This window comes from Pleurodeles waltl, chromosome 5 (genome assembly GCF_031143425.1).
Source record: "Pleurodeles waltl isolate 20211129_DDA chromosome 5, aPleWal1.hap1.20221129, whole genome shotgun sequence".
Classification (NCBI taxonomy): domain Eukaryota; kingdom Metazoa; phylum Chordata; class Amphibia; order Caudata; family Salamandridae; genus Pleurodeles; species Pleurodeles waltl.
The window spans coordinates 889363599-889389651 of record NC_090444.1 but is presented as its reverse complement, the minus strand read 5'-3'; the positions used below and the strand labels follow the sequence as shown (position 1 = coordinate 889389651).

The window sequence follows — 26053 nt, the reverse complement described above, 5'->3', positions numbered from 1 at the left end:
CTGCAAAGCAGACTATCGTAGAGTGTAGTTGTGTATAGTGGAGTGGCAAAGAGTTCACTGGAATAGGGTGCAGCAGCAAAGAGTGGTGCAGAGTAGATTGGCGTACAGAGCAGTGACAGAGTACAGTAGTACAGAGTAGAATAGAGAGGCATAGAGTGCAGTGACGGTGAGTATAGCAGCATAGAGTGCAGTATTATATACTAAAGTGCCGTAAGGTGATGCAGAGTAGAGTATAGCAGTGTAGAGTAAACTGAAGAAGAGTGCAGTGGCATAGAGTGCATTGGTTTTGAGTAAAGTAGTGTTGAGTGCATTGGCATAGAGTGCAGTGATGCAGAGTAGAGTGCAGTGGTGCACAGCTGAGTGCAGAAGCACAGATTGGAGTGGCCAATAGAGGAGTGGTGTTGAGTGTAGTGGCGCTGCGTGCAATGGCATAGAGTAGATTATTTCAGGGTAGAGTGGCGTGTGGTAGACTATAGTGGTGTAGGGTAGAGTGGTAAAGAGTCCAGCGTAGATTAGAGTGGCATAGAGTGGACCAGCACAGAGTGCACTGGCATAGAGAGGAGTGGTACAGAGTAGAGTGCTTTGACATAGAGTGCATTGGCATAGAGGACAGTGGTACATAGTGGAGTGATGTGGAGTGGAATGGTGTAGAGTGCAGTGGTGCACAGTAGAGTACTTTGAGATATAGTGTACTGGCATATAGTGCAGTGGTAAAGAGAAAGAAGGTGTAGTGTGGAGTGGTGCAGAGTAGACTGCAGTGGTGGGGAGTGGTGTGGACATTTTATAACTTAATGTATTGATTTGTTTTGATCATATTCAAATATTTGTTTCCACTACACTTCAGAATTACCAAAAAATGTGCTTCATTTGTGCTTGTAAAATTCTGATATATTCTGAAACATGCACAGTTAATTTGCAGATATTTAAATTTGTTGTGTGTGTAGAAAAAAATAACGTTGTACAGCCTTCCTCAAGTACACCCCAGTAGCCAGCATGATTGTCACATAACACCTCTCACTTTGAAGTCAGTGAAAGAAAAGTAAACACCAAGCACCCTGGAAGACAGAGCCTGACATTTGACCTCAGTCTTTGAATGCATAGCAAATGTGACAATATAAGAACAAGATTTAAAGGCCTGTTTATAGAAACCCAGTGCTGGTGGAAGAACAGAGTAAATTGGGTTGGAGCAACGGAAGAGGCGAACTAGAGTTGGACAGCTTAAAACAAATAGAGCCAGAAAATAGCATGTAAATGTAAGCTACAAACCACAAAACAATGGGCGGAATACATTTCCGCTGAAGCTTTCGGAAAGTGCCCAAGATGTTGTTAGCAAACCAGACAGCTGTGCTGTCGGGTAGGCTTCAATGTAAAAATGCCCTTGACATCTTTTAATAGACCAAATTGTGTCATTAACTCCTTCTTTTATTCTGTGGCAGGATTTTCTTGGAAGGATTGGTATGCTCACTCCTACAGCTGCTGGAGGATCTACCCGACCTGGCAGGTAAGCCGTCACACATTTCATCCTAAAGTGTTTAACCAGTAGAAAGTAGTTTTAAGGTAGCGTTTCACTCTCGGCTGAAGATCAAACAGAAAGGGATGGGTTTGATTGAAATCTAAGTTGAAATATAGAACTCTCTTTTAAATAAAATAACAAGATTATTATACTGAGGGATTCAGTGTTAAACAAGTGAGATTTCACCAGTCTTAATTTTAGATTGTGAGAGAAGCACACGTTTCACTCGGGTGTGAATATGCTGCCGAGCTTTCTCAAGGGCAAATACAATAGAATATAAAACAAAACATCCAATTGGATGCAACTGAAAGCAAATGTTTAAAAAACACTTCAAACACCTTAGACAATATAGTGCATCACAGTGTGTTGGCACAATGCATTGTAACAGTGGTGATCACTGTGTTCATGTGTACAAACGAGTGTAACACATACTACAGAGACGTATGACTATAGCTTGTTCACAGTAAGAAAAAAAGCAAAATACAATATTATTTAAAATGTATAAAGCTCGTAAAAGTAGGAATGAATGAACCAATTTTGATTATGGTTAGACATGCATTCAAAATTCACAAAAACACTAGTTCACATTGGAAAACATAGAGAGGAACATGTTCGTAAGTACTCTGCTGGCTGTTTAACAAATGAGACAGAGTATATCACATATAACGTTATGAGAGAAATCTTTGCTAAGAAAAATGTATGTAGCAATTTCTAACTAATTGAGATTTGTGTTGGCAAGTTCAAACAAGGCTGCTGGCTGGTACAGTATCCTTGGCTATATGTGACGACATCGTAGCCATGTTGCTGTCACAGTGGTTGTGTTCGAGACAAGACAAAGTATACTTACTAGTCACTGGTTGCATGTGTCCTTTGACTCGGGGTCTGTTTTCATTAAGCATCTTTGGCAATGAAAACCATCCATATAAGTCTCCCATTTTGAGGATGCCATAATGATGTGAAACAGGGCTGCATGTAGTGAGTGCTTGTGTTTTTTTAAAATGTTGTGTTGGTGATTTCAACCACTATGTTGAGCATGATCAAACTACATATTATGAGAGAGAAGACTGAATACTCTGCCTAATGGTATGTGTGTATGCGTATTCTATGCCCTGTTGTTAGATACAGTGATGAAGCCATGTCAGTATAGTCTTACGTCATGTTATTCAATGTGTATCTATAAGCATCAATGGGAAAACAAATTAGGAACTTTAAGTAAAGACATGGACATGTGGAATGGACAGTATATGTTTTTTTGACAACTGCAGTTCCTGTCGAGTTCGAAAAGATATGTGGTTTTCACCTTGTATTTTCAAATACTGCAGAAGGACAGACTACACATTGCTATTTAGCTAAAAAACGTTTGAATCAAATATAACACTTGCATCATATTTTAATTCTGGGGAACCTTTGCCTTGGGAATACATTGATCTGATTTAGCAGGTAAGCTCAGGGTCTTAGTTGAACCATAAACCCATGCTTCTGAGCTTTGATATCCCGATAGGGCTCATGTTTCCTTAGTCACAATTCACAATCTCCTCCTCTACTCTGTTTTGGTGGGGCAAAGAAGTTGAAATGTCTCTCAGTCTAGTGATGTGAAACATGTTCCGTTAGAGAATACTTTTCTTACTAATTACTGACTGGCATGTGGAGTTATTGTAGGTGTAGTTTGAAAAGTGAAATTGTACTCCTCATATGTGGCTTACTGCATGCACAATACAAGACATACGTCACAAGTATGATTTTACAATCAAATCCTGGGTAAAATAAATCAGATGACAGCTTTAAAAAAGAAACGAGTAGAGCCTGAAACTGGCTTTGCATCTACATTATGATAGAATAATACCCAAACCACAGAATTGACCGGCGTGCTGTAACTGTGCTGGCAACCTGAGATACTTTACACACTGAAGGCTGATGTCCTCTCAGTGGTAAAGTAAAAGGAGAATGGGAGTAGATTCAAGAGTGCATCCATCTAAAAGCCCTTTTGCTCTAAGACTGAACCGTCTCCACACTACGGACAGAGTTAACTGAGAGTCTTCTGAAAAGCAATGTAGCTCACCACATACTGGTGATGAAAGAATAAAATGATTTCACATTGAGGGGCCTGGACAGAGAACCTAACTGATCTCTCCTGTGGTAAGTTATTATTGCAAAAAACACCTGAATGTGAAGAGTGAACATGCACATGATGGAGTAGTCTGGAAGGGAGATGCATTCGTTCAGCCATAAAAGTCCCAGTGTGCAAGACATAACATCTTAAACCTAAAGTTCTGAGCCACAGGCAGCCGTTGAGACAAGGTCACTTTTCTGCATGTTGAAAAGAAGTCTCACTGACATGGCTTGAATGATCTGATAGTTCTTAATCATATCTGCAGGTGAGGGAAGGTTTGGCATAATAGAGACAGCAAAAGATCAGAGCTCCCACCACAAGAGCTCTAAATTGAGGTGGTAATAGAGACAGGATATTCTAAAGTACGGTCATATGCAAAAAAATAAGCAGAGATCTCTGAACCCTAATCCTTTTTCAATTCAGATTCTTTTCGCAGCTCACCTTTGTCTCCCTCTGCCTTTTCACCAGTGGATTTGCTAACACCTTTGTTGTGTGGCATTTAGAAGCGGATTCTCATCACTGAGTTCTAAACAGTACCAATACGATTACTAGCTGCTAATTTACACTGGACCATGGATAATGTTTTATGAGGCAATCAATAGAAGATACTGGAGAACAAAGCAACATGCAATTAGGGACCTCTGTCACTACATAGCAATGATTTCCACTGCTATGGAAAATGTCTGACTTACACTCAGTAGTGTTAATGGAGAAATAAGGGCTTATTTATAAGAACAGCACAATGCAATGAAATTATACATTCAGGAAAATTAGAACAGCCTTATATACCCAGCCCTGGGCACAGGGATACTTAATAGCTCAAATACGACTTATCAGAAAAAGTGGCACAAACACTTGCTCTAGTATATAGAAACATACCCCATGTGTTGATTCTGTTTTCTGTGTCCCATCCTGATAGAATGGACGTGTAGGACTCTCTGCTGTGAGAAGAGATGTTCTTTCATTACACACATCTTCGTCGCTCTCTGAACCATCCATGACTGTCTTCGATTAACGTGCTTATGGCAAATCTAAATAAAGTAAAAGAACATTTATTATTTCATTTCAGAAATACTCTTTAGATAGCATTTAAAAAGAATACATAATCTTGTGTCACATAGTGAGTGAATCGTAAAAGAAAATAATACTTCAAATACATCTGCTATGAGTGGGATAGGGTACCCCTAACACAAGAATAAGGTGAAAGCTTAAACTCCTTTAGAAGGTCACAAAACTCTGCCATAACTTTTTCTTTAAATCTAGCTGTAAATTTTATTTATTTTCTATAAAAAAAACGTTACTGATTTTAGGTAATGTCACATAAACAGTGTGGTGGAGTATCAGCTTAGTACATAGTGCCATTTTCCACTGCGCCCTCTCTTAGCATAGATAATATTTCAAATGCAGTACAGATGAGTTACATGTTACTCGCATCAGAATTTGTCAAATTGTAAAGAAGAATGTTTTATAGGATCCATCATCGCATAAAATAGTAAGCATTATCTTAGAATAATATCAACAATAGTTACAACCGGGCATAATTAGTGGTATGAATCAAGCAACTGTCTATAAAACAACAACAACAACAAAAAAACTAACCTGCCCTTCCCTACCTTGCCCTCGCTCTTGTGCTTAGTCCTTGCTATTGATACAAAAAAGAATTGCATAATATGAATGAATTAAATAATACTTTTTATTTGATCCTGTAAATATACATTATAAAAGAATTACATTACAATATATTATATAAAAACATATTGTATATACAGATAACAAATCTTCCATAGAAAAACTACATAAAATCCCACTAAGAACAAAATACATCATCTTATTATCAAAAAGCTAAAACAGCAACATCTTACTCCAGGCCACAGCTCCTTTTAAGAAATGACCAACAGAACTGCATACATCGTGATCATTTAACAGTTGAAGGAAGAGCAAAGATGCCCTTCAATTAGTCAAATTCTTCTGACGTAGCAGTGGTACCAGATAAAGTTCTTTAAAAGGCTCATAAAATTTACAAAAAAACACAAAGTGCAATAGTGTTTGTGGGGACTGTTCATCACAGGGGCAAATACAAACACCAGAGGAAAACTGCCCTTAGGGAAAGGACAGTATCCAACTGAGAGACCCGACCATAAAGCGGGTTAGTAACATTCGCTTATACACGTTATGAACATACAACAGGCAAGGTGCCGGTCCCAGTGACATTTGGGCCATACAATACTCCCCGACTGTCAACTTTATTATTTCATTTATTTCTTGGGCTGCCCGTCTGTGCTCGAGAAAGCAATCTCAAACCTATCCTTTATCCATTTTAGATATTAAATGCGGATTCTCGAACAGATGTGGGTAGCCCAGAGCAGTCATAGAGGCTTTAATATAATTCAGCCACAGGACTGAGCAAGCAAGCTCACTAGCCAGGCAGCCCTTGATAATCAACTGATTGAGTACAACCTCCTCGTTGTTCCAGATCACACACCTGAGCTGCAACAGAGCAACACTAAGTCTATCCTGTAGATATTCTATACCCAATTCCTGATGGATGGTGCAATGTGGAAGGCGGAATACCCAACAACTGGCGGCTGCAAAGATTTTCCTCTACTTGGAGGCTCCCACCCTCTTCTTAGGCCCACAACCCCATACCATGGGTCACAGCAGGTAGTCTCACCCTTTGGCCCATACCTCAATTTGTCCTCTGCTCCTGGTGTAAGAGTCTCAGAAGATTTACAAACCCACCATCATGACCCATGGTCAGAAAAATTTCCCACAATATCTGCCTGTTGACACAGTCGAATGCACTCGACAAGTCCATGAAAGCTAAATGAATGGACGCACCATTCACATACTTATACTTAGTCATAAGAAGGTAGAGGTTGAGACACTGCTTTATTGTGCCCAAGACTTTCCGAAAACCATACTGAGCCTGCGACAGAATTTGCACCCAAGAAATCAGGCATTTCAGCACAACCTGCCCAATTCATTTTGAAGAGGAGTCTAACAGCAAGATTGGTCGATAACACCTTGGGTCCAAGATATTGCACTTTTTAAAAATTGCTACCACTACAGATGTTACCCAAGACATTGGAGGCCCTACTCTATAGACCATGTTAAAACTATTTGTTAGAGGGGGGGGGGCAAAACTCTGGATATTTTATAAATACATCCATCGGGATCCCATAGGTCCAGGGGCCTTGGGGGGGAGGCTATCATGAATACTCTTTAAAACCTCTCTCTCTGAAAAGGGGGGACTAAAATTCAAAGGTAAATTCACCTGATCAATATCGGCCCTTGCCTCATCTGACCCATAGATACTGGAAAAATAATCAAACCAGGCTTCGGGGGTGATATGTGACGCAACAACGTCCGAATAATTACCATTAGCAAGACCTGCCTGAACAACCTATCAGAAGGCCTGGGAATCCTTTTTCTGGCAAGCTACCACTATTGTTTCCCACCGGTCTTTGTTGACGTCTGCCCTCCGCATCTTCAAGGCCAAGGCATATGCCTTTCTACAGGCAGATACAGCACCCTGATCTCTAGGAGTTTGCCTGAGAGCCTGATACATAGAGGCATTTGCTATCCTACATGATTTGTCAAACCATGAGGAACCACCTTATGGGACCTTTCTTTATAGGTCTACTCATCAAATCCCTAATACAAGACAGAAGCTCAGCAAAGCCTAATAAACAGTTAGCAGTGTCTCTGCTATCCGCTTGACACAATGTTATCAAATTGGGACAGTGATTTTGCATCTGATCCGCAATAAGCGCTAGATTTACAGAACGCCAGACCACCCTCCTGCCATTGTCCTTACTCCCTAATGTTTGATTGGAACCGACCTACCTCATTCCAACCTGTAAAGGTGCTTTAACAAATAGAGCCAGGGGATTTTGGTCACTATAGACAGATGGTATCACTTCAGCCCCATAAATTAAAGCTAAGAGGTTCAGAGAAACAAACACATAGCCAATCGTTGAGCTACATCTCCATCCAATAAAAGTTGGAGCCACCATGTTGTCTGGGCTAAAAGTAGGTCTGGTCACATCATGTAACAGAAGGAAGGCATATAAATGCCACCCCTTTGGGTTCCAACCCGCTTGATCCACTTCGCAACTGACAGGGTCAAAAGGGGAGTCCACTTGTAGGAATATATCTCCCAGTTTGGTATTAAAATCCCCTGCCAGTAGTAAATTGAATGACCCACCTTTTGACTGGTCTCTATCAGCCAGAAAGCTAATAACTATAGAAAGGTCTTGAAAAGTAGCATTGTTGTTAGATACAAAATCATTATTATACTTCGCCATAATAATTCTTAGCTTGCCACCCCAGCTCACCTCAAACACCTGAAGCCCTCCCTTTCTGTTGCTACTGGTAGAATTTTACATCCAATGTTAACCTTAAACTAAGCCACCAAACCCCCTTTAGCAAGACCTGAGGGTGAGGGAAAATTGCTAAGCTAGTGTACCCATCAAGAATGAATTCTGATACAGCCCAGGTTTCTTGCATGAAAACAATATCAAAATTTGATATGAACAACCGCCGTCCCTTAACCTCTAGTATTTGCATAATAAATGGTGTGTGGAAGTTCGTGATGTAATTCTCCTTAGTCCAGCGCCTCCCTAGTTCTCATTTCAACAATGTCAGGGTGCATGCAATATATCATGTGGGCCCATCTCCGGAAGCAGACAGACGCTGTGGCTCCTCCAATTAGGATAACCTGGCTGACCAGGCCCTCGGTCATCTTCAAGCTTCTCATCCTTGCATACGTGTCTCATGCATACCTCTTCCGCAACTATCCACTCAGAAACATCCTTCAACCATGTCATATAGGTAAGGGGTGACAGGTCTCCAGTGGCACTGCCTATCCTGAGGCCCTATTCAGATTGTGCACAATTGCCTACCAGAAAGAGGACCATGAGTATAAAGTCTGCTGTTGGGGCCCCACAGCGCACACAGCAGTCAGATAGGGTGGGGTATATAGCATGCAAGGTCTGCAGGTCAAGGTATGTTTGATGTATAAAGTTATATTGCAGGAGCTTGAATTGTGTGTTGGAACTAAACACCTGCACTCCCTTATGTATTTGAACCCATTCTCGAGCCATTATGGGATCCTCTAGTATTTCCTCTCATGTAGTCTGTACATTGAGTGTGTTAGGCGGCAGAAAATCCTGTAGATGTGGGAAATTAGGCCCTCATTCTGACCCTGGCGGTCGGCGGAGAGACGGCGGTCGGATCGCGAACAGACCGGCGGTATTAAAAATGGCATTCTGACCGCGGCGGTCCCCGCCGCGACCGACCGCCACTTCTCCACTCCGACCGCCACGGCGGTCATGACCGCCGGGCTGGAGTTTGCGCACTCCGGCCCGGCGGTCGTCCCAAGACCGCCAAGGGTATTATGACCCTGCCTACCGCCGCGGTTTCTTGCGGGCGGGAACCGCCGTGTGAACCATGGCGGTAAGCACTATCGGGGCCAGGGAATTCCTTCCCTGGCACTGATAGGGGTCTCCCCCACCCCCCACTACCCACCCGAGTCCTCCCCCCACACCCTCCACCCCCCTGCCACCCCCCAGAGGTGGTACGAACCCCCTCCCCACCCCCAGCCCGACATGCATATACATGCACCCCGACATGCACACACCCCCAACATGCACATATACACACCCCCTACACACACATACACAACGGGGACACATACCCGCACACATACATGCAGACATGCGCACCTGCCGAACAGCACACATTACCCTTAGACACAGCAGCACCCCCCGCCCGCATACACGCACTCACACACCCCCTCTACACACTCACACGCACACCCCCATGCACGCCCACATCACACAACACCCCCCCACCCCCTCCCCTCACAGACGATCAACTTACCTTGTGCGTTGGTCCTCCGGGAGGCGACGGGAGCCATGGGGAGGTGACCGCCAACAGAAGACCGCCAACAGAAGACCGCCACACAGAAATGTGGGTCGTAATTCTGTGGGCGGTGTTCTGCTGGCGTGGCGGTGGAGGTTGACCAGTCTCCACTTTCCCGCCGACCGCCAGTGTGGCTGCTGGCGTTTTTCCGGCGGAACGCTCCCAGCGGTCAGAATGCGCACAGCGGCATACCGCCGCGGTCGGCGGTCTTCACCGCGGCGGTAACTCGGCGGTCTTGCGAAAAGACCGCCAGGGTCAGAATGAGGGCCTTAGTCTACAGCCCAGGGCCATATCTAGTTGCGTCATCAGAGTGTTGGATTGAGGCGGTGCCTCAGGAATGGTCAGCCACAAGGTGCAGGCTGTAATTAAAATTTCAATGTATAAGACGTACTGTTACGTACCCAAAGAAAAAGAGTCCATCACTCCATCTCTGCACTGACATTGAGTCAGAGATTTGTAGAAAAGGTTGCACAACCCGTAGTGGTATGTCTGGGGCATAGGGGATGGGATGAAGCACTCTATGGACCACCTCCTATCAAAGAAGATCCTCTATAAGACTATTGAAGGTGCAAAAATAATGTCTAGAGATTGCATATAGGGTGCTTTGTGCTTATATGCATCACGGTAAGATGATCATTTTTACAAAGGCTATCCTGCCCGTGAGGGAAAGCACTAAATCCCTCCAGAAACGGATGGATGCCCAGAGCATCTCCACCATCCCTCCCATGTTTAGAGCCAGATAAGTTGGGGCTGCGTGTGTCAAGCAGGCACCCAAATACCAAACACCACCAGTAGTCCAACGGAATCCCACCTCAGGGAGCTCCTCCATTGGAACCCCCGCTAGTCTCCCCAATGGAAACAATTTGGATTTCTCCAGGGTGTCACGGAGTCCGGACAGCTCTCCAAATTCATGCATGACATTAAGCAGAATGGGTGCCAAGTCAGATGGACGTCACAAATACATTAGGATGTTGTCAAGAATAAAGGAAATAACTTGGCCGCCCCCAGTGTTAATCCCTCAAGGACCCATCGTCCACAGTCAGGGGCTCCATGGCAAACAGGAGGGGGAGTTAAGACACCCCTGCCAGGGCTCAGAGACCATGCCTCCTGAGTGTATCCGGGCATAGTAGTCAGTATAAAGAAGACAGACCCATTGGAAAAATGTAGGCAGGAGCCTAATTTACACAGTACCTGACTTAGGTATGCCATATTTAGGCACTCAAATGCCTGCTCAATGTCCAAGAGTGCAAAGGTATAGGCATTGTCTTGCAGCTGTGGAGCATGGTAGATGGGAGCTAGATGTCAGAGGTTCTGGAGAGTGTTCCACTTTGGGATGACACCTGATTAGTGCGTACGGGTTAGACCTGGAAATTGCAGAAGTAGCTGTGCCGCTAGACCACTGCTAAGAAGCTTTAGATAAATGTTTAGGAGTGATATCAGTTGATATGCTAAGGCCACGTAGGATCCCTATCTGGTTCTGGCACCATTTTAATGATTGCATCATCCATGGCGGCTGGTAAGCTTCAGATGCGTAGGGCTTTTTCATATACCTCTAAGAGCTTGTCAGCTAAAATAACATCATACTAGTGGTAAAATTCCGAGGTAAGCCATTGCTACCTAGGGTTTTCAAGGTTTTAAGGTGGTGAATCACAGCAAGTACCTCTTCTTTAGAGAGTGGGCTATCCAAGGATTCTCCAACCTCCGGGGCTAAAGCCGGTAGTGGATTGTCCGCCAGGAATTCCGGCAGTCTAACAGGGGAAGGGTTCAGCTGTTCAACCTATGAATTACGTTGATGGGTATGACATACATGATTAATAGCCTTTTGTGCACTGACCAGAGTTTTCACATTATTGTAGAGGGTTAGGACAGGGGGCCAAGGAGCTTCCTGTCAGACCAACCGGGCCAGCAACGCTCCCTTTTTATCGCCCTCCATACGGAGCCTCTAGCAGTAGGCTGTTTAAGTGCGCTTATCAAGTTTGAGCCAGTCCTTCAGTAGCTCAGTTCTAGCCACAGGCCATGAAGGGGAGTTGTTGGGGATAACAAAGAAGCAACGCTTCCAATTTTTTTAAAATCACTTTTTATGTTTGCCGATGTCGCTTTCCAACTGGGGATGAACCTCATAGGAGGTCTTGATACAGACCCCCTCGAAGGACAACTTTCATTGCTTCCCATTCTAGGGCCCTAGTGCTTGCTTAGCCATATTTTTCAGCAAAGTACTACAGCAGGGTCTGACTAAAAGTCACTGCGAACGGGGGCGTCAGACAATGCTTCTGCTTGGTGCACCAGAGATGGATTTCTGAAATTCCGGGTGGACCTCCGAAACTCAATAGGATCAGAGAATGATCTGAAAGATATTAGGCTAAGTCGGAGACTTCTCTAACAGAGGGTGCCAGATGGGTGGAGACAAAACAATAATCAAGTCGACTATGTGTTTCAACCGCAGGGGTGTAAAAGGAGAACAGTCTCTCTGTTGGATGTCTGTCTCTCCAGACGTCACGTAGGTTCAAGCCATGTAGCACATCACGGAGCTCTTTGGTTAGGCAGGGCTTAGTGGTTTCTGGGGGGTTCCTGATCTAGTGTGCCATCCAAGGCACAGTTACAGTCCCCCGCCAATATAACAGCTGCGTCTAATTATGGGGAGGCTGCCGCTGTGATCTCAGTGTAAAAGTTGAGGCAGTCGATATTTGGAGTGTAGACATTTATAAAGCATATCTTCCTGCCTTCTAGGGTCCCAAGCAAAATGACATAGCGACCCTGTGGGTCAAAACGTGATTTCTGTAGCAGACCGGGATTCCCAGAGCCACCCAGATAAACATCCCATGGGCCTACCATGAATATGAAGTAGCATATAATATGTCTTCTCCAACGTTTACACAGGCAAGGAATACAATCCCTCCACACATGCGTTTCCTGCAGAAACGCAAACCACACTTTATATAGTTTCAGATAGGCATATACATGCCTTCCTTTTCTCGAATTGGGCAATACCCCTAAAATTCCAGGTAATATGTTTTAGTACATGAGCAGTCATAGGTCAGAAGCACATACACATCCTCGCGGAGTCGGCACAATCCCACAACCCGAACTCGGGTAACATCTGACCCACAGGGAGGATCCACATCCACAAGAGTGAAACCAATATCCCTAAATCTACCCTTATTGGGGAACAAGAACTTCCTTGTAACTCTCATCACCCCTTGGACAGTGTGACCAACTCACCCCCTGTACACACAGACAAGTCAGCAAATGCTACCCCTTTGTCACAACTGTTCAATTAAAAAAAAAGGAAAACACTACAAAAGAAACACCCTCGTTCCTCCCCTCACCACCCCAAACTTGGTGCTTTCTGATATGCTGAGGCACTCAAGCTCACCCCGTGGCTACTAGCCTCTGGGTTGCAGATACTGCTGCCATCTTGCAATAATATCTGGAAAACAATGATCGGAGGTTAGCCACAATTAAGCTTCTCTAGGAGCAAACATTTTGCAGTACCTTATGGTGCCAAACCTTCAGCTAATTGTTATCAGTGCGGCAAATTGTCCTAACCCCTTCCTTGGCCACAAAAAGGGGGGAGTGGACAGGAGCACAGAGGGACCCAGCCACACATGACCATTCATTCATTCTTCGACACAAGGGTAACCTGAAACACAAAATGCAAGTCAAGTTGTCACTGGGTAAGCCATGGTCTGTCCTTCGTCCCAGGGCGTCTTCTCCCGAGTCCAGGAGCACTTCTGTAGATTGTAGGGTGCAATCCAGGCAGACCACAATTTTCTTCATCCTGTGGTCATCCTCAAGGCTCTTTCAGCATCCCTGTTGTTGCCAGAGATGTGAGGACTGACGCTGTGTATCTGGCAGAGACGAGATCGGTCAACTTGAGCCCTGGCCCGATGAGCGAGGCAGAGAATCCAGCCAGTCGCTAATATCCCCTGGAGTGAAAAAGAACAGGACCTTTTCTCAATGATGTATTCTCAGTTTCGCAGGTACATTAGATTGTAATTCATGTTGAGGTCCCGAAGTCCCCTCTTGACTGAGAAAAAGATTTTCCACTCATCTTGCACTATTTGTGTATAGTCAGGGAATACAGAAATAGGGTGTCCTTCAAACATCAGTGGACCACAAGGGCTTTGCAGGCTTGCATTGTGGTTGCGAAAATTAAACAAAAGGGCAATAATTGCTCTAGGAGGGGCTCAAGGCCGTAGTGGTCCTAGGGCCCTATCTATGCATCCGCTCACAAGTAAAAATAATTTGAGCGTCTTTTGGACAGAGGGAACTATGATCCAGTCCTCCAAAAAGAGTTCGGTAGACAGTACCCCCGCCCTCTCCAGGAACCCCACAAACCTCAAAGTGTTCCTGCGGGAACACCCCTCGGAATGTTCAATTCGTTCATCCAAGAGGTCGTCGGTTTCTGTAGCTTGAGGACCGTATCATGAAGGGTGTGGATCTCTTGTTAAAGGGTATCTACATTTTGTTCCGTAGCTGTCACACACTCTGCCACTTTGTGTAAGTCAGTGTGCAGCAAATTAGGTTCAATGGGTACAGAGTCAATGTTATGAACAATTGCGTCTCATGAGTTTTGGATTGCTGCTAGCAAGTCTGCCAGTGACAAAGTTGCATCTGCTGTTCCGTCCACAGTTTCTGTCGTGCCAACCAAGGGCACCTCCTGTATGTGGCCCCCTGGGAGAGCAGGCTGTGTATAGTGAATGATTTTGTTGTGTTGAGTGGGTTTTGGTTCCTTATCTTTGACCATTGTCGGGGTAGACTGTTCACCATGAAGGAGGATAAGGCATGAGGTCTAAGAAGTTTGTGGCAGCCTCTCCTCCTCTCAGCCAGATAGTCGGCCACTAGGCTTCTGCGCACTACCACAGTCCTGGGCCACTCTCTGCATCCTGCAGTGGCTCAGCGACAGAGGACGACTTGCAGGGTTATGACTTCCAGACTCAGGACCCCACTGCACGCACAGGCGGACAAGAACCCCTCATCGGTGGACCACTTCATGCTATCACTCCCAAACAAGCGGGGGCCTCAGCTGAGCATTCCTGTGTTCTTCACAACAGGGGTCCTTCAGCTTCCTACATGACCTCCTGGGGTAACACCCGTCCTCTTTGTCAGCCTCTATCTTGGTCAAACTCAGCGTGTGGCAGAGGGTGCACTACAAGGCCACAGTGCGATAGCGGGTAGCGCTACTGTAGAGGGTGCTGTCCACCAAGCTCCCACCACCTCTCTAGGTGCTTATAAAGGTGATGTCTAGATAGCAGGGACTAAACCACTTAGGCCACCTGGTGGGGGACCCCACAGCAGGCGGGTCAGCCAGTCCCTAATGAGCCTCGAGGAATCATGAACATTTGCCTGAGGGTTTGTGCGCTCCACTACACCTCTGCCATTACTTCAATTACCCCTGAGGGAGGGCACACAGGTCCTGTTGCAGCCCGCTGATAGTTGCCAGCAGCAGGCCCTCTCACAGCGGACACCGCTTGAGCAGTGTCCCACAGCGCCAGGGTGTGCACCAAAGGATCACAACCTCCTGCCTGAGGGTTTGGTGTGCTCCGCTTCACTCCACTGCCACTTCAATTACCCTCAGGGGCAGGAACACCATAACCCAGTGTGGCTCACCAATAGCTGCCAGCAACAGGCCTTCTTGAAGCGAGCAACGCTGCAGCACAGTCCCTCAGTGCGAGAGGGCCCACCTTACTTCAATCGCCTGTCTCTGTCCCAACCGGTCGGCTTGTCTTCAGGGGAGCACACCGCTACTTCCCGGGCTCTAATGTCACAATTGCCTGGGGCACGTCACCTCATACTGCACAGTGACAAGCAGGGCCTCCCCATAGTGGTCCAGAGAAGAGTAGTGCTCTGATTCAAGATGGCACTGGCTCCCTTCACCGAGGCCATGTTCGGCTGAGCGTTGCAGGGAAAGTCAGAAATTAGTGATAAACCCGTATTTTATCCAGCCATGATGCCGGATGCACGGGGAACGCGCTGGGGGATAGGTTTGTACAGGATCTCTCAGGATTAGGGTAGGATTGCAATCACTCCTTTGGGAGCTCTGGGAAAAGTGTCTATTCAGCCATCTTGCCTTTCCACTTCCCCGTAAATTGTATTTATAAAGCACTTACTAGCCCTGATGACACTGTGATGTTGTTTGTGACAAGTACCACACTACTCTGGAACTCAAGGTTATAGGTACGTAGGTAGATTAGTGATATGGATTTACTCTTAAGTGTTGGATTTGTTGTGTTAAGGTTGAAATCTCATGCATTTATTCTAGAGTTCTGAATAGGTATAGATTAATTTAAGTGGACTAGTAAAAGTAAGATGGGCAATGTTACTGGGAATGGTTGTTGTGTGCCTGTTAGCTGGATGAGCAGGTAGAAAGTAAGACAGTTCAGAAAGCATTTTTGTTAGTACACAGTAGCCTGAAAGATTTCTGATGAGTCAGAGTGGAGGGAAGAGAGACAAGGACGTGTTTTAGATATATATTATATAGGATTACAGTATTTATATACAAACATATACATATCTATATTTACATTCAGAAAAATACAAATCATAAATATGCATATCTTTATAAAAGGCATAGACATATATACAGAGTCTCTGGAATTATGTAGGGCCAAATTATGCAGCAGCGTTGACTAAATTATGCGGCACAGAAAGGCAAGTTATGCAGCATAATACAGCACATTCTGTAACAGTATTACTTTATTATTTTGTCATTTTTACACTTGTTTACAATGTCTGGGAATTGGTTGGATCTCATTAGTACTAGTTTAACACTGAAATATAGCAATAAGCAACAGAAAAGTGACCAGTCAATTTTTGCAAAGAGCCTTCTAATGTGCAGCAGCATGTCATTGTGTTTTTGGTCAATTTTGAACCACTGGAGCTAGAAACAATTTTTTGGGGGTTAAAATCTGCAGTTTATGTGACAGAAGATGAATTAGGTTGCAAATACCGCAGTTATATAAATATGTGAAAAAAATGTATAAAATTAGGAATAGTTACGAAAACATCTCTCTGTAAAGTCAACTTAAATTACACACACGGCAAAAATTCAAAAGTTAGAGTGTAACTTTTTTAATTAAAAATCAATGTTATAATTTACACCCCGCCCTAAAATTACGATAAATTCGGCACCTCTGTACAGTGTTGTCAACTCCCTATGCACACTACATTAACTATAAGTCAGTCCAATACCATGCACAGTGTTCTTGTAAATTATTTAATTCCAGATGTCACGAGTCTTGTTATAAAAGTTATAATTTAACATACTATAAGTGTCGTAATATGAAAGGGTAATAGCAGTGCATGGGGAAGCGGCTCGGGGTTGGCTACAGAGGGGATGCCTGCAGCCATGTCCAGTACCCAACTCCTGCGGGCAGCTAAACCCCGTTGAGCATGGCTTTTGGCCGTGTGTGGCATGGGGTTGCCCACAGAGACTAGCCAGTGTCCAGGATCTTTACCCTAACCCAGACTGGCAACAAATACTCCCCCCCACCAAGCAACCCTGTTCGCAGCAACCAACCACAGACACTCAGTGCTGCTCCCCCCTTTTTCCAATATTTTTTCCAATCCAGCAAGAGTCTCGCAGGAGACAGTGCAGCGCCCTTTCCGCTTTCCCGTGGAACTCACACAGGAGTCCAAGGGGCCACGCTGGCTCCAGCAGGATCACAGAAACTCAAAAAATATATATTTTTTAAATGTTGCCCCTCTGAATTAGAGTTTTTTTTAATGAAAGTAGTAACATTGAAAATGGGTGTCATTTTAAGTAAGGCAGACTTTGTCAAAAGTCAGCACACCAAAATAAAACAAGCATTTACAATGCATCGGGTCTCGCGTTTGCTCATGTTAGAGCTGATCGCGTTGTAAACTCCTAACCCGACTTTTCACCTATCGCTATCGGGCAAAAGTGCATTTAACTCGAAAAATCAAGTACGTCAAGCGCTCGACTTCTGCCAAGCGAGATCGGGCTCGTAAATTAAAGAAAAAAAAGTCCACGAGCCCGATGGATTTTCTGTACTTGGTCGCTGCACTGGAGGAGGGCTAGCCACCGGAAAAGGCATGCCATATGCGTGCCTTCGACTAATGAAAGCAATCAGATTTTATTAGGGAAGCCCACCAACCAATAACAAACACTGATGTGAAGTTGACAGGGCTCCGAGCCCTTTTATAAATACAAGAGTCTCCCTGCGAAACGCATGCGCGAGCGCATGCAACGCAGGCTCGACCCTAAAAAGGCAGGCCTATTGGCTTTATCAGAGGGGCCGGACATTAACACATATGAAGCAGACATATTGGCTTTGACAATAAACAACCACATTCATTTATCAATAAGTACAAGTTAATGAAAACAACCATTAACATGTCTTTGAGTCTTTAACACTTTTCTGGTCACAAAATGCAGCCATAGAATAACAAAAAGGGTCGCTTCGCTACATCTTAAGCCCGAAGTGCTTTGAAAATGATGATTATCGCTCCTGGGGCCATGTATTCTATGAGCCAGGAGACTTACAGTGAGTTTTTTTTTAAGAACCATTCTTGGGGAGGAGGAGGGAGGAAACTGTTGTGCACCCTGCTACCCCCCACATTACCTAAATTGTTTGCGGTGCTCTTGCCCCTCTTTGGGCCACCACAAGGAAGTAAAAATACACACACTGAGCCCTTGCAGAGCATTATGTGGTCCTCATCTATGGAGCAGTGAATATTTTAAGAGTGGCTAAGCCACTCTCCTGTATTTCTATGCTGCCTTGAGTTGTGCATTTCTCTTTCTCTTTTTTTTTTTTAAATCTAAAATTATTTGTAAAATGATGGGTTTCCCCAGTGCAGCACCCTTTGTGGGTGTCCCCGCCCCATCTGGGTTACATACAACATTGTCATCAGTTGGGTGGGTTGAGGACCAACACCCCTGAAGTCTTGCTCCCTTACGGTAGCCGGACAGTGTTTCTATTTCGTGGGTGCCCTAGTCCTGCCTAGGACACCCGCAAAACCTGCATTTGTTGGGGGCTGTGGTGAGACGCCAAAGATCCACATGCCCCCCCCCCCCCTGAGTGCTTCAGCCATGGCCAGTCCTGTGTGCCGTTGTTGCTGGCATTAGTGAGTGTGTTCCCATAGCAGGAGCAATCTTAATTCCTGCTCCAGAGGTAGTAGCATCGTCACTGTTTTCTGCCTGCACGCTTGCGGGCAGGAACTTAGATTACTGCTCCTGCCAGAGGCTGTAGCCATCATCATTGCCTCGGCCCAGGGTATTGGGTTACTGGGACCAATAGCTGGCTATGCGAGAAGGGGAGCTCACAACCAACCACGCTCAAATTAAAAACAGCAAGGGAAAAACGAGTTTCTGGGACTCCCTATTTTCCTCAGCCATGAGTCATTCAATCTTTTTATGACTCCTGCTTCTATATTTATGCTTTTTGACTGTCACAATTTGTTTATACATTTTCTTCATTCCCTGCCAGAAGTACAGTCTTCTAAGAGGACTGACACTGTGTTTGTTCCTCAAACATCACTGATCCTACTATAGACTCACTTACTCATGCATACAGGTGATTATGTTTCACGCATTCTTCATCCTAACCTATTCAGTCTCCCCGCATGCAACTTGGCTGTTGTTCTTACAGTATCATTTTTTCTACGTTTTTTCGCTCTCCCACATACAAAACGGTTGTTCTCCTTCTCGATCTTTAAGTGCACCTGTGTGCAACTTTTGGAATTTTCTCTTGGTTTATCTTTTCCTGCTTGGGTTCACAGTGGCCAGTCTTTCATTTTCACAGGGGCTGCTGTCTGGTTGCATACGCTTTTTAAGTGGTCACTGGTTTTAGGTGTCTTCTGATGCTTGTACACTTTGTGACATTACATAATGGATTGTTTGTTACTTTATACGCACACAATACAATGATTATCTATTTTGACTTTATGATGTTAATCTTGCAGACTTGAAAAAGTCCTCCTAGACCAAACGTGTTGGCTGCTTCTTCCTCATCTGGAATAAAGAATATAGAATCAACTGATACCTCACCAGACCTGGATACATTTTTTGGCAACAGACTAATCCTAAGGGCTTGTGTGTCTCTGTTCCTGATATATTTTATTGTGTTTTGTGTATGTGGGATTTACCTGCATATTTTGACAATGTTTCGTGGGTCATTGTCACTATCAATTGATGGCTGTTTCCTTTGATTGTATGGTACTGGAGGGAAGTGTGGCATTTCTTATACCACAGCCACCTACTCTATTGTCATATTTTCAATTTTGTGGTAGTTCCCACTCCCACTTTTCACTTACAATATAACATGTCTACATTCAATGACGAAAGGGATAAACTTGTAGAAGACTTACTCAGCAAACAAAGCACTGCTCAACCCAGGGTAGATAAGAAGACAGGTAATGAGGGTCTAAAACTTAAATTTAATAGACCTGAGAGGATGAAAAAACAATAATTATCTCGTTGGTGGGATGCTACTATTCTTAAAAAGTATATCAAAATTAAGCAGGTACCGAGGGGCCTCAGAATTATCATTTTCACAACATTTGATGACCTCAGCGAAGACCTACTACTAGAGTGGGAGCATTTATTACTTAGTTCTTCCTATGGCCTAATGTCCATACTCATTAGACATGAAGAGAAAAAGAGGAAATCTATTCTAGAGGAGACTTCTAAATTAGAACAAGAAATCCTGGATCTGAACTTAACTGAAACTACCCAGAAAAACTTGAAAATCCTGGCAGGAGTTCTTACTAATCATCAATTGTACTTGAAAGATAAAAGACGGAAATTTATTAGAGATAACGATTATAAAAACCATAGGATTTTTACCTTTGCAAGAAAATTTGACAACATAAATGTTAACACAACTACTTCCAGGTCCAACATAGGACACCTGCCCAGTGTCGCCTCTAGTAGCGAGTTGGATAGCTCGAGTTTTAGGAGCGACTCAGACAACAACCCCAGCACAAGCTCCAACATGAATTACTCCCTTAATGACATTCTCATGTCCACTTTTAAAAAAAAGAAGTGGAACATTACTGCAAAAGCACAAGGGCAAATTGCTTCAATCCACCGGCAACCAGAGAAAAACCAGAAGGGGAAAGAGGTGCAGGAAACACACCAGAAAGAGGGGGCATGACAGACAGGTGCCAGAAGAAACAGTGACACATCTGGGGATTAGGCTCACTGACAAATCAAGGCTTACTACCATCAAATTGACCACAACTATCTCCATCATAAATCTATCAGGTTACCAACTCAGTTCTGCTCAAATTAAACTGCTCTCTAAGGGACTAGGTTTTTGTCCTGTGGCCAAGTCTGATATCACATATATGCACATAGATCTTTATAAATTCATACGTAAACTCAGACGTAAATGATTCTTTGCCACACGACCTTCAAAACCTACTCTCAATCCATCGTCCAGAGTGGGTCCCTGTTACAAAACTATCAAAGACATCCAGACTCTATTATCTCTTGATTCAGACGATTTTCTGACCCAAACCCTGACTGGCATTCTGGGGGACTTCGGTATTTCTCCTGACCTGAGCCTTGAAAGTGGTCTTAAACCGAAGACTACTTTTCGTCCACCAACACAGGATAACAACACCACAGAGACTTTTTACAAATTAGTGACTAATGATCTTTATTCATGGGAATTAATTGACAGAAAGCTTTCGGAATACTGCTGCCTATAAAAAAACGTATGCCAACCTTTTAAAAACTATTGCTAATCTTTTGGAGGTCCAATTTAAGGGTTGGAGAGACCTCTGCCTTATTACAGACTTGGAATTTAAATACATCTTTAACCCTCACCCAAGGCATGCTGTATTTATATTTTGCCTAAAATTCACAAACGGGGGACCTTCCCTCCAGTCAGACCTATCATTTCTGGCATTGGCTCTCCCCCACTGAACGACTTTCCGAATACATCGACATTTTTCTGCAACCCTTTGTTTTCAACCGGCCCTCCTTTATTCAAGATACAAAGATGTCCTTAATGAACTTAAGGATTTCACTTGGACCAAGGACTACCATTTTGTGACACTGGACATTGTGTCACTCTACGCATCCGTCCCTAAATCTAAAGGCCTGATAACAATACAGCACTAGGGATACAACTTTTTTTAGAGCATACTGATGTGCTTATTGATATGATCTCCCTGATACTTAATAATAATGTTTTCTTACACAATGGTACCTGGTTCCGTCAATGCCAAGGGGTGGCCATGGGTGCTAACTTTTCTCCCTCGTATGGGAATCTATACAAGGGCTGGCTTGAAAAAACATTCATTTGGCCTAAATGTCCACCCCAATTAAGACAACTTTTGTTTTTTTGGGGACATTACATTGATGACATCCTTGTGAATTGGGCAGGAAATGTGACCGTACTATTTGTATTTGTTCACTTTCTCTATAGCAATCCACACAACATTTCCTTCACATATCATCACAATCAAGACCACATAGCCTATCTAGACCTCATCCTTTTCAGCAAGGAAGACAAAATTCTCTCGACTCTATACAAAAAACCAACGGCATGCAACTTGATTTTATATGTCACTAGCTCCCACCCTAAATCTCAGATACATGCAGTCTCCTATGGGGAAATGTTGAGACTCAGGTGCAACTACAGTGAGGAAACTGACTTTCAGTCTGAACTGCATACTCTTGAAGGGAGGTTCCTCTCTAGGGGCTATTCTGCCTCAGTTATTAGGAATGCAAGGCAAAGAATACTTAAAGTCAAATGTCAGACTCTTCTTACAAACAAAACCATGCCCCCAAAAATGCTCCTAAACTGGCTCTCATTACTCCATATACCTATCAGAGCCACATTTTTTTCAAAATTTTGTATCGCCACTAGAATATACTCAGTTTAGACACCACTTTATGTGACCATATTTCCAAGAGGCAGCATAACACCTATAGTAGGGGCAAAACCTTGTGCAACACACTGTGCCCAAATTTCCTGGCTGAAGATATTGAGGGGCATATTTATACATTGTTTGCACCGTTTTCAGCATCATATTTTTTTAACCTCAAATGTCGCAAATTTATATCGCAAAACTCTATATTTATATTTTGGCTGTAGACCCGTCTAGCGTCAAAATATTGGAGTTATCGTCATTTTTTGGATATGTGAACCCACCTTGCGTCAATGAGATGCAAGGTTGGCGTTCCCATCCAAAAAATGATGCTAAGCCCTTAGCGCCATATATATCCCCCTGTGCAAAAATGATGCACGGGTGGGAGGTGGATCCAAATAATGACACTAAGCTTGCTCAACGTCATTATTTAACGCCTGAGTTTGACCAGGCGTTAAGGTTCCAATGGACCCATTTCCATGGCTATAAACCATGGAATGGGCCCAAAGGTGCCCACCCTAAGCCCAAGGAACACCCCCACCCACACCACAGGGACGCCAAAGGATGGGGGACCCCGTTCTGGGTAAGTATAGGTAAGTATTACATTTATTTATTTTCTGTGCCATTATGGGCTCCTTACATGCCCCCCCCCTGCATGGCACTGGGTATGATGGCCATGTCCAGGGGACACTCGTCCCCTGAACATGGCCATTGGGGTGGAGGGCATGACTCCAGTCTTTACTAAGACAGGAGTTATTTTTGGGTGTTACTGCATCAGGATATGACTCTCGGCTGGTTAACGCCATATATATTGGAGTGAACCAGTCTAGAGTCATTTCTGCCGCCCTAACGCCATATTCCACTCCTGCCAACCCGGCTAGTGTCTTTTCTTTTGATGCTAGCCAATCCTTAGCACCGGCTTGCGCCAATCCATAGATATGGCGCCCGGATGGCACTCAGGAAAGACCCAAGCCTGCAGTAAACTTTTTGATGCAAAACTGCATATGCACAGTTTCGCATCAAAAAGTGTAAATATGGGCTTAAGTGCACTTGCCGCAATACATTACCTCAGGTCTTCTACAAATGCGGACACTGCAACATGTGTCTGTTTGCCCTAGACAGATTGAAAGGTTTCTTTTACAATACCACTACCTCAACACATATGCGAGGTGTAAGGACATGCAAGCTATGACTGTAACATTCCCTCATTTTCTTTTTCTTTTGTATGCACTGTTCGGACTATACGCCTTTAAAAGGTTATATTTCAACAACCCTTGCGCATCATTCTCTATCTTGTGGTCTCTTTACTCTCTGCCCTGTGCTTACACCAGCTGAGTTTTTGATTCTCACCTCCATTATGGCGCTCAACCTCCCTTCCTTATTGACTATACCACAGACTTCTACTCCACTCCACTTTCCATTTCCATGACCCTTGACTTCTTAAACTTCTGGTAGGGCAAAGATAAGTGCAATGCCACTGTCTTTACCGACTTCAGCACATATATGCGGTAAGCTCCCTCGTATTTGTATGACTTTGACCACATCACTGACTTTTGTTTTAGTCATTTGTTTAAACGTGTGCACTGTTTCTGCCTACAGGTGCCTGGGGGCATTTCATGGCCTCTCTTGCGTGTCTTTGATACCATTATTTTCACTACGACCTGGCTAAGGCCCAGGGCTCGCGCTGCTGCCCCCCCCCCGGCCTTAGAGCACTTTTTCCTCCACAAACAGGTATTTATTTGTTATACTTCCCACCATGAGTCACACAATCTTTATATGACACCCGCTTCTATAATTATGATTTTTGACTGTCACGATTTGTTTATACATTTTTTCGTTCCCTGTCAGAAGTACAGTCTTCTAAGAGGATTGACACAGTGTCTGTTCCTCAAACATCGCTGATCCTACTATATACTCACTTACCGATACATACATGTGATTATATTTCACTGCATTCTTCATCCTAACGTATTCAGTCTCTCCGCATCCAACTTGCCTTTTGTTCTTACAGTATCCTTTTTTCTACGCTTTTTCCCTCTCCAACATACAATACAGTTGTCCGTCTCGATCTTTAAATGCACGTGTTCGAATTTTGGAATTTTCTCTTGGTTTCTCTTTTCCTGCTTGGATTCACAATGGCCAGTCTTTCATTTTCACAGGGGTTGCTGCCTGGTTGCATAGGATTTTTAAGTGGTCACTGGTTTCGAGTGTCTTATGAGGCTTGTACACCTCGTAGCACTACGTAATGGCCTGTTTGTTACTTTATACAGGGACAATACAATGATTATCTGTTTGGCTATGTGGTGGTAATCTTGAAGTCTTGAAAAAGTCCTCCTAGACGAAACACGTGTCGGCTGCTTCTTCCTCATCTGGAATAAAAAATATTGTATCAACTGATACCTCACCAGACTCGGATAAATTTTTTTGGCAATGGACTACTCCTCAGGACTTGTGTGTCTCTGCTCCTGATAGATTTTATTGCATGTAGTCTTGTGTGTCAGGATGAAAAAGACACCAGACAACCCGTAGACCACAGTCAGCCCGCCAACGGAGACCTTGGGTCAAAAAGGCACCGTACTGGCTGAAACTTTGGGTGGATCAGTCCAGGTTGGTATCCATAACTAAATTCATGCCCCCCACCAGTATGGCAGTGTCAGGAGATTGTAACACTGATGTGAGAGCTCCTATGATAATCATCTCCTGCTGTTCGTTGGGTGCATAGATGGGAGCAAGTGTAAAGTGAAGGTTGCCCAGTTGTAACCAGTAGGTCAAGAATCGCCCTTTGATCTCCACCTCCTTAGTCAGAATCTCTCCTCTGAAATTCCTAGAGGAGAGGATTGCCACCCCACCCTTATTCTTAACACCTGAGGACCAGTTAAAGGGCGAAAACCCTCAGAATTTTATCCTATGCTCATCTTTGGGGAGTTGGTGGGTCTCCTACAGTAGGCAACTAACACGACCAGAGCAGTTAAGAGAGATAAAACAGCAGCATGTTTGGCTTGATTATTGAGACCTCGAACATTGAGGCTTTTCACTTTAATCTCAAGGAAAACAGCAATGGTAGAGGCCTGGAATCTGCCACCCCAGGTTACTGCTATGGTGTGGGGTATATAAGGCAGAGCCGATAGAGAGCGTTCTGTACCCTGACCCTGCATGGAGATATCAGTATGTTGTGAGGTGTGAAGGAGTAAGAATAAACAAAAGTATTTCCCAATGAACAGTGGTATCAAAACAATAACATTGATATGTCCATTAATAATGGAGGGTCGCCAGGTGGGCATGATCCGGTCTAGGCGCATTCTTCAGTAGCCAAGTTTATACAGCGAGCCAGAGGCCGTGGCTAGAGGGGTAGACCCTGGTAGCTTATAAGTGGCGTGGGCGCAGGTTATGGATAGAGGCAAGTGTCATGTAGTGAAATTGCCAGATCCTGATGCCAGACTGTCCAGAAAAGCCGGGCATTCCTGAAGATGTTCCTTTGGCAAGGATTGTGAATGTTTCTTGCATTTGTCAGCTTTCTGCCAGAGTGTAGCTCGTGCAGGGGAGCCGTGGAGAGAGCAGGGAGTGGAACAGGTAGGGGGGTGGTCTGGCAAATCCTTCCTTGAGTGTCTTAGGCTAACAGAGTTGACCTGCCCAGAAAAAGACCAGCCTGAAGGAATGCACCC

General features: G+C 44.2%; 1 protein-coding gene across 1 annotated transcript in view; it reads right to left on the bottom strand.

Moving 5' to 3' along the window:
* PSEN2 (presenilin 2) overlaps positions 1-26053 on the bottom strand; it is a 354458-nt gene that overhangs the window by 293111 nt on the left and 35294 nt on the right. Inside the window, exon 2 of the mRNA XM_069234995.1 lies at positions 4503-4654. Within this exon, the coding sequence (XP_069091096.1) occupies positions 4503-4622 (120 nt within the window). The 5' untranslated portion in view covers positions 4623-4654. The remainder of the gene's footprint in view (positions 1-4502; positions 4655-26053) is intronic.